Raw genomic sequence first — 10,000 nt, 5'->3', positions numbered from 1 at the left:
TTGGGTGTCAATCTGAGGACAGTGCAGAGGATTCGGAAAGAGTTGGATGAGTCTAATGGTGATTACGAAGGTACGGCAGCTCGGAAAACTCACTCTAACCGTTCTGATAAGAAAAGAAATCTGCCAGGATCAAATGGTGAACACACAGAACAACCATTGGCTGTCCGTGTCACCAAAACATGCACCGAGAATGATAAAGATCAAACATCCACTCAACATCATGGTGTTTGGAGTGATCACCAGCGGTGGTGACGTTATGCCTCCATTCAACTTTCTATACGGCCTCAGATTTAACACGGAGACCTACATCAAGTGCCTGGAGGAGGTAGTGCTGCCCTGGGTCAAGAGGGTGACTGCTGGAAGACCCTATGTCTGACAACAAGAGTCTGCACCATGCCACACAAGCAGAAGAACCTAGTCATGGCTGTCAGACAATTTCTGCGACCACATTACTCCTAACACCTGGTCACTTAGCTCCTCAGACAGCAACCCCCTTGATTATTATGTGTAGAGCGCAGTTGAGCGAGAGACCAACAGAACTTGTAACACCAAAGATGAACTGAAAGCAAAGATTATGGCAGCATTCACAAACTTAAACAAGGAGCCCCAACGGAAGAGTTTCAGGAGATTCAGAAGTCGTTTGGAGGGTGTGGTTGAAACCAATGGCGATTTTATTGAATAAATTAACTCTTTAGTATTTCAAGATATTTTTATGTAATTTTGGTAAATATATCTGTTAAAATGAGATGTCCGTGTTATTTTCATTTTTGCGTAATTTAGACAATTTATTTACCCCACCCTATATATATATATGTCAGAATTTAGCGGCATTTCGTCCGTATTTACGTCCAGAGTTCATATTCCGCCGAGGTCGACTTTGCCTTTTATACTTTCGGGGTTGATAAGTTAAATACCAGTGAAACACTGGGGTTGATGTAATCTACTAGTCCACTCCCCACGAAATTTCAGGCCATTTTCCTTTAGCAGAAAGGATTATTATTATTATTATTATTATTATTATTATTATTATTATTATCATTATTATTATCATTATTATTATTATTATTATTATTATTATTATTATTATTATTATTATTATTATTATTATTATTATTATTATTATTATTATTATTATTATTATTATCATTGCGACATTTTCCAGTTTCCCATATATGTGTTACACCACTCAACCAGTTATAATATTTTCCTTTACTGCAACCCAAATAAACAACACGATTCTTAAGACATAAATTTCTATTATTCCAGCTAATACAACAACCACCAATATTAACCGTGCATCATAAACGGATATATTGTAACACATGATATGGCTTTATAAAGTCTAAACTCTATAAATAAAATACCAAGACACTTCTATATGCCATAAATCTAATACCACCCAATAAACTAGACATATGAATGCATACAAAACAAATTAACACTAAGTATATATATATATATATATATATATATATATATATATATGTGTGTGTGTGTGTGTGTGTATGCATATATATATGTATGTATGTATGTATGTATGTTATACCATCTTATATTTCATCTTTTACGTGTCTCAGTCATTAGACTGCGGTCATGCTGGGGCACCGCCTTGAAGGACTTTTAGCTGAACGAATCGACCCAGTACTTTTTTAAAGCGTGGTACTTATTCTTTCGGTGTCTTTTGACCAACCGCCAAATTTCAGGGCGGAAAGAAACCATCATCGGTTGCCCAGCGGTAGTGGGGACAAACACAGACACAAACACACATGTACATAAATATATATATATATATATATATATATATATATATATATATATATATATATATATATATATATATATATAATGCAATTCAGGTTCAGTTGAATTAGGTACTTAAATTGAGGCACCTTGTTAGGACGACCTGCACACTAAAACAATATTAGTTGAGTATCAAACTTGACATAGAATTTTTTCCACCCGATATTCATGCAGTGTATGTAGATGGCACGATATAACTTATCGAATCCGCTCTTGATTTTATAAAGATACTTTCCAAAGTGTAGATTCCATGGTAGGTGAGCAAAATATTAATGAGTAACAAAGATGTTTATTCATTACGGCCGTTTCGAGTGACTCCTTTAATTAATCAATGAAAACATTACATCATTACAAAGAAAACCGTTCTCATCAGATGACCGCATAAATCTCAAGTATAAAGGACAAGTTAGACATTTAGACATATTCATATCAATAGAGAGCAAATATATATACAATGATTCCTCGGCTAAATTTATACATACATACATAAATACATACAGTAATTTGACTGCGGCCATGCTGGAGCACTGCCTTTAGTCGAGCAAATCGATCCCAGTACTAGTACTTATTGTATCGGTGTCTCTTGCCGAACCGCTAAGTGACAGGGACGTAAACACACCAGCATCGGTTGTCATGTGATGTTGGTTTTGCATGTCTATGGACCAAGTAATGTAGTATTTCGTATTAGCCTTCCTCAGTCACCATATATACACACACATCTTAGTTTGGGGAATGAAGAGTAACAACGGTCCAGAACTGTTGTAGATCTTCCGGAACCTGTAGGAAGTCATATCGAAGACCCCAGCTGAAATAATAGCAACAGAATGGACTCCGCTAGGGCGCTATGGGCAGCCCTCAATGACAATGTAGAGGTGGTAGCAGTCACTGGAAGAACCTATCACACACACACACACACACACACATACACATTCCGTGCACCTAATTTAACTGACATGGCTGAATTTTTCTATAGCTGAATAAATTTGTCGAATGTGCTGTACATCGGAATCAAACCCGTAACCACGTAACTGCAAAGCGAAATCCTTTGAACCACAATGAAAATGTCATCTCGTATTTTAATTTTTTCCTTCTTTTTCCAATCATTTGACTGCGGCCATGCTGGAGCACCGCCTTGAAGGGTTTTTATAGAAGAAATCGACCTGAAGACTTATTCCTTGTAAGCCTAGCACTTATTCTATCGGTCTCTTTTGCTGAACCGCTTAGTTATGGGGGACATAAACACACCAGCATCAGTTGTCAGGACATGGCGGGGCGACAAACATATACACACACACACGCACGCGCACCCCCCATATATATATATATGTATACGACGGGATTCTTTCAGTTTCCGTCTGCTAAATCCACTCACAAGGTTTTGGTCAGCCCGAGACTATAGAAGACACATGCCCAAGATGCCACGCAGTTGGGCTGAACCCGGAACCATGTGGCTGGGAAGCAAGCTTCTTACCACACATCCACACTTGCGTCTATTTGTTATCTTTTATTTTTTACTCTTGTCAGTTATTGAATGGCGACCATGCTGGGGCACTGCCTAGATGGGTTTTAGTCGAGCAACTCCACTTCAGTTTCCTAGATATGGCGCTTCACATCGTGTCTTGAAATTTTGGTTATTTATATAAGGATAGGTGTTTACATGACTTAATCAGGGAAGGAAGGTTGGGATATGCCCATAACCCTTTGACAGGGCTTCCGACACTGTTAAGGGGATGAAGAGAGAGAGAGAGAGAGAGAGAGAGAGAGAGAGAGAGAGAGAGAGAGAGAGAGTGAGTGAGAGAAAAATAGTAGAGGACAGAAAATTTTACTCAATAATTTATCTTCAGGCCAGCGCTCTACTCCAATGGCAGAGTAATTAAAGCATTTGACTAACGATTCATGATTCAAGATTTCAAATCATAGTATTTCTGAGTAGACCATTTTATTCTCCTTTACTTCAAGTCACATTAATCGGTGGTAATAACCAAATCGAATGGCAATTGTTGCCTCGGCTACTTACCTTAAACTGAAAAATCAGAATGTGTGCCTCTATGTGAGTGGAATGGTATGTATGTGTTTACATTGTGTGGATGTATGCATGTTGTGGCTGAGGTGTGTGTGGTGTGAGATTTACAGAGAGTGTTGGTGTGCTTATGTCTCTGGTGACTGTATGTGCTACAAGAGGAGTGTGCTTGAGAGATGGCTGGTGGTTGTATATGTATGCGTACGTGTGTTGTGGAATATGTGTGTGTGTGCGTAGGAGATGGCCGATTTGTGTGTGTATTGTGTGTGTATGTGTGTTGTCGTTATGCCAAAGAACATCCATTAATATAAGGTTAACATCATTCTCGGCTCACGAGGGATTCTTCCCATCTATAAATGGTGGATAGTTTGACATGGAATAATCAAAACAATGGACAATCGAACTGAAACAATAAAGTACTGCAGGAGACAATGAGAACACAAAGGGTATAACTTACCCGATAGAGGGGGTCCACTTAAAGCACCTAATCCCTGGAAACAAATGGTAAGTCCGAAAGAACTGGAAATATTTTCCTCTCCAAGAATTTCTGAAAGCATTATTGCTTTTTGAGACACATTAATTCCATTTAATACACCATAAACGGCGCAAAGGATTCCAAATCCGGTAAAATTTTCCATAAATGGACACAGTATGATGAGAATTGATATTAGAAAGACGTTGAGATTGTATAAAAAACGCCGATATTTTTGCAAAGGTTTGTGATCAAGTAAAAACCCAGCGCAGATCTTTGCCACAGCATCGGTAACACCAAGAATCGATATCAAATATGCTGCTTTGATATTATCTAAACCTTTTTCCTTGCCAAGCGCTGGGACAAACACAGCAGACGACTGCGAGCCTAGGGTGAAAAGACAAAGGCTTGTACCAAATATTAGAAACATAGGATCTTTTAAAAGAGTTAAATCTATAAGAACTTTGCGATTTTGTTTCATCGTCCTGTTTTTGTGACAATTACAGCATTCGCAGTCGTCTTCCGAGAGCGATTTCGATTTTGATTTCGATTTCGACTTCGATTTCGACCGAATTTGCTTATGATGGTGTTGTCGCCGGTGACTGTTACTACAACAACAACATAAAATATGACAAAGTTTTTTACGAAATCGTGAGTCTGGTTCTACCGACTCCTGAAGGTCCAGAAGCTGTCGGTCGTTTTGCAGATTTTCGTTGACGTCTTGCTGGGTTTCCTTCAGAAGCGTGGTTACCGTCGTTGTGGTGGTCATCTCTGTGGTATCCATTGAAAGAATTGTAGATGGCGTTCCAGGTTCGATGTCATGGTACGGTGCAGGTGAGTATTTATCTGGATCTTCACTTTGTGTTCTTGAGAGTCGATCTGTCTCCGGACTGTTTCGTAAACATATATTCTCTCTATATAAAATACGAGGAGAAAAAATATTGAAAAGCATCAATACATGTCAGAGAGAAACAAAGAAACGAGTAAGGTAGTAGGTGGTCGTGGGGTGTGCTAGAAACAACAGTAAACCTCACTTAAATTACCCACCTTTTCACCTGAAAATTATTTTGAAATTATGAACAAACAAAATGCAGATTTGGACTATCATATCTTAAAACTATGATTTTAAAAACATTTGGAAAAGAAATCGAAATTTTAGGATTTACAGAGGGGCGGGGTTAATGAAAAAATATTTTTAAAGATTTCTTAATTGTTTTTAAATTACGTTTCATCTTCTGTTTTAAAATAAAGGAAGTGAGGATTGTGATGGTGATGGCCATTTCCCTAACTTTTTCTTTTTTAAAACATTCAAGGCTTCGCTCATCATTTTTAAGTGTGCAATGCAAAAAAAAAATTGGCCAAAATCGGTACTGAGTGGGGGACGAGGATTTGAAAAAAATTTATAGAATTTCAAAAAAATCCTTTTTACCGGAAAGGTGCATAGTGCAAAAAAGGAAAGAAAAAAGGGATAAAACTGGTCCGGATGCAGGGAGGGGTATTTATAAATTTTAAAGAAATTTTTCATATAAAGCTTCCTCCTAATATGTACTAGAACAGGAATTGAAAAATCCCGTCTTTTATCGTGAAAATTACCCGGGAAGGACGGGATACACAACTAGTATATATTGGGTGAAGAAGAATTCATGAGCATTTTGACGTTGATTTTCGTGAAGAGGATTCACTCGCTCTTCATCGAACTCCTCATCCGTTCTTCATCGAACCGACCGCCGTTGGTTTTCGCACTTCAAACGACCAGAGAATTGGCGGAGCAGATGGATTGGTGAAAAAAAGAAAGACTGGTGAACCACCTTCCCTCAATGGGCAAGGTTCATCGAACTCAATTGGTCGACCGGTGTCTGATCCGTCTTTGAGATCAAAATTACCATTTTTGAAGCGCGAAAACTAACGGCGGGGGGTACTTTGAAGCATTGCTCCTTCTCCATACACAGCACAAATCTTATAAGCAGCTTCAGCCGGCTTAACAGCTCGATTAAATGCAAAAAGCAAAAGGTGTCGAAAATGCTCAGTTTTGTCCAATTGACATTCCATTTTAATGATAAGAAAATACACAAAAATCAATAAAATTAAACACTATTTTGTTGAACAAAAAAATTCTCTTGCAAATAACATATTTTACCATTGCGTTTTATTTCTGCGTGCATTTTTTAAATTTGAAAAAAAAAAAAAAAAACGCTCATGAATTATTCCTGAACTTAATATATGAATTTTTCTGCAATATATGTATAGTTTATTCTGTTCATGCTATTGTATTAGCATTACCATGCGTTTGAGAATAAATATTTCCGTATCTTCCAATGCATCTCAACGCTTCTAAAGCAAACTTTGTTTACTTTCATCGTATGTTGAATATATATATATATATATATATATATATATATATATATATATATATATATATATATATATATATATATATATATATATATATATATATATGCGAGTAAAAATAAATACAAAAAAAGGGTGGATTTTTTTGTATGATTGTGTATAGAGGAATATATTATTTTGCCTAAAAGAGTTCCAACACTGTCTGTTTTTTATGTTTTATTTATATTCCTGCAGAACTAATGTGGGGTATAGAATATGGAATATACAATATATAATATAATATACAATATATAATATAAAATAAAAATAAAAATGGATGGCACCATGAAATAAAGTATTGAATGTAGATGAAATATTGAGTGTTCAATATAAAGGATCAAATATATAAATATATAAATATAAATATATATATATATATATATATATATATATATATATATATAAAGGCGACTCGAGTTTCAGGGCTATTTCCCTTCGTCATGGCCGGTATGACAGTCTTTATATATATATATATAAACACGTCTGGTGTTCCAGCACGATCGTCAGACACTGTCCACATGCCATAACGAACCACCATAAGCTCTAAGCCATTATCTTTTCAACCTTATAATTTACGGTCGAATGGAAATAACTTTTATTTCCCCTTTTGCTTCTTTCTAATTTCTTTTTCATTTTCCGGTTTTTCAACCTTCCATATTTTATACATACTTTTTAATCATGTTTTCTCACGTCCCATTTTTAGTTCGTTATGCCAATTGAGCAGCGTCTGATGGTTGTGCTGGGACACCATGCGTGTTATGAAACACTGGCACGTTCTCAGCACATGAAACTAATAGTAGCACATAAAAACATATGTTGTGTTTATTAAATAATATTCATCTCTCACCAGATGGAATACTTATATATATATATATATATATATATATATAAACGAATTGTAAAATGCATGACATAAATGTTATACATACTGATTGAAAGGAGGTGGTCGATAGAGACTGCCACCGACACACAGAAACAACGCCACCGCCATCAGCATCAGCATGGAACTGTAGAAATCATGTTTGGTGAAGAGAAGCTGCAATATTGGTGGAACAATTAACATTCCCAGACCACTTCCGGCACTAGCCACACCATAGGCCGTACTCTTGGCGTGGTTGAAGTACATGGTGACTATCACTACACTTGGGGTATATACGAAAGACCTGCCTACCCCTGAAAATGGAGAAAGAAATAAACAAGACGTCAGTAAAATCACATTGAAATAAATGGATAATGGTTTATGTGAAGTTATTAATCGAATATAACAGAATAAAGGAGTGAAAGAATAAAGAAGTGAAAGAATGTAAGAATGATTAAATGAACAAACGACAGAATAACAAATGAAAGATAAATTGTGTGTGGCGGGGAGTAACTTTAATGTGATCATTCATTGAAGGAATAACTGATTATTGGTTTTGGTGGGGATTGTGAGTAAGAATGAAAGAATAAAGGACTGCTTGATTAAATGATAGAGTAGTTGACTTTGCTTTTCGTCCTTTGGAACTGGAGAAATCTATAAAGTGGAGTACTGGTCCTAAATACGAGACCCTGTCTCGATATCAAAAAGCCTCTATTATTATTATTATAGAGGTTGCACAGTAAACAATATCGTGAGGCTGTTCACTGAAGATATTGTGTCTACCGGGGGTTTGTACTCTTTATCAAGTCACGATAACTGTAACTCATCTTCTATACCAATACAAAACATGTACATGACAACACTTCCAATCAGTTAAAATTAGAAGACATGAGACCCAGTACCTGGAACTGCATCAGGGCTTTATTATTGTTGTTGTTGTTATTATTATTATTATTATTATTATTATTATTATTATTATTATTATTATTATTATTTTATGTTTGACTTTTGCTTTGCATTTGTACAAGTTGGATCCAAGTCTCACTCAGAGACCTCAAGAGACAACAAGTTAGAAGTTCATGTAGGTGTTATGCCTAGGGTACCATATATTTGGATTTGTACAGTTTTGTTCTAGTGAATGTTTAAGAAACCATAAGAAAATTATGTGTTTGCTTTAAAATTTGAGCTCACATAGACAGTATTTTACGTAGGATATGGGCAGTTCCTATGAGCACTATCTTTTGAACTTCAGCCATTTTGGGGTTTCCTGGTATCTGAGCTGGGTAGTAATCAGCCCGTTTCGCTGTCATTCCCAGGGCACCTATGACAATAGGTATTGTTTTCGTCTTCAGATTCCACATTATTATTATTATTATTATTATTATTATTATTATTTGGGAAACGAGTTGGCAGAACCGTTAGCACGCCGGACAAAATGCTTAGCAGTATTTCGTCTGCCTCTACTTTCTGAGTTCAATTTGCGCCGGGGTTGGCTTTGCCTTTCATCCTATGAGGGGGTCGATAAATTAAGTACAAGCGAATTGATGTAATCGATTAGTTCCCTTACCCACATTTCAGGCTTTGTGCCTATACTCTTTTACTTGTTTCAGTCATTTGACTACGGCCATGCTAGAGCACCGTCTTTAGTCGAACAAATTGACCCCAGGACTTAGTCTTTGTAAGCCTAGTACTTATTCTATCGGTATCTTTTGCCGAACCGCTAATTTACGGGGACGTAAACACACCAGCATCGGTTGTCAAGCGATGTTGGGGGACAAACACAGACACACAAACATACATACACACACGCACACACGCACGCACACACACACACACACACACACGCGCGCATATATATATATATATATATATATATATATATACGACGGGCTCCTTTCAGTTTCTGTCTACCAAATCCACTCACAAGGCTTTGATCGGCCCGAGGCTATAGTAGAAGACAATTGCCCAAGGTGCCACGCAGTGGGACTGAACCCGGAACCATGTGGTTGGTAAGCAAGCTACTTGCCACTCAGCGACTCTTGCGCCTATAGCAGAAACGATTATAATTGTTGTTATTATTATTATTATTATTATTATTATTATTATTATTATTATTATTATTATTATAGAGTGAGAAAGCAATGGATGCCATCAAAGGGACGCTGGAACCCCCTTCTGTTGCGAACGTTAGGGCTCAATAACCTGTCTCAGGATAGCTTCTCCCTATTCTTCCACAAATCTCAATGTCAAGGGCATAGCCCTTTATTTCTCTGTACAACAATAAAAAAAATAGAGTAACAAAAAGAAAAAAACCATGAAAGAAAAATACAGGCACTCCAAAAGAAAAATAAGCAATATATTCGGAAGTGTTTAATCCGGAAGCGGGCTGTGGTTTATTTTCCTTGATGTATTTCCTTTGAAAGTATTTAAACAAAAACACAAATTTACTCAAACACACAAC

The 10,000-nt window shown here is 36.6% G+C and overlaps 1 protein-coding gene across 1 annotated transcript in view; it reads right to left on the bottom strand.

The window, feature by feature from the left end:
* Positions 1 to 10,000, bottom strand: part of LOC106876862 (monocarboxylate transporter 12-B) — a 100,922-nt gene that overhangs the window by 32,986 nt on the left and 57,936 nt on the right. The window contains exons 4-5 of the mRNA XM_014925595.3: positions 7,610 to 7,853; positions 4,278 to 5,206 (exon numbers count right to left, since the gene is read on the bottom strand). Coding sequence (XP_014781081.1) covers positions 4,278 to 5,206; positions 7,610 to 7,853 — 1,173 coding nt within the window. The remainder of the gene's footprint in view (positions 1 to 4,277; positions 5,207 to 7,609; positions 7,854 to 10,000) is intronic.

This window comes from Octopus bimaculoides, chromosome 21, assembly GCF_046866305.1.
Source record: "Octopus bimaculoides isolate indiv1 chromosome 21, ASM4686630v1, whole genome shotgun sequence".
In the NCBI taxonomy this organism is placed as follows: domain Eukaryota; kingdom Metazoa; phylum Mollusca; class Cephalopoda; order Octopoda; family Octopodidae; genus Octopus; species Octopus bimaculoides.
This window is presented reverse-complemented; position numbering and strand designations above follow the sequence as displayed.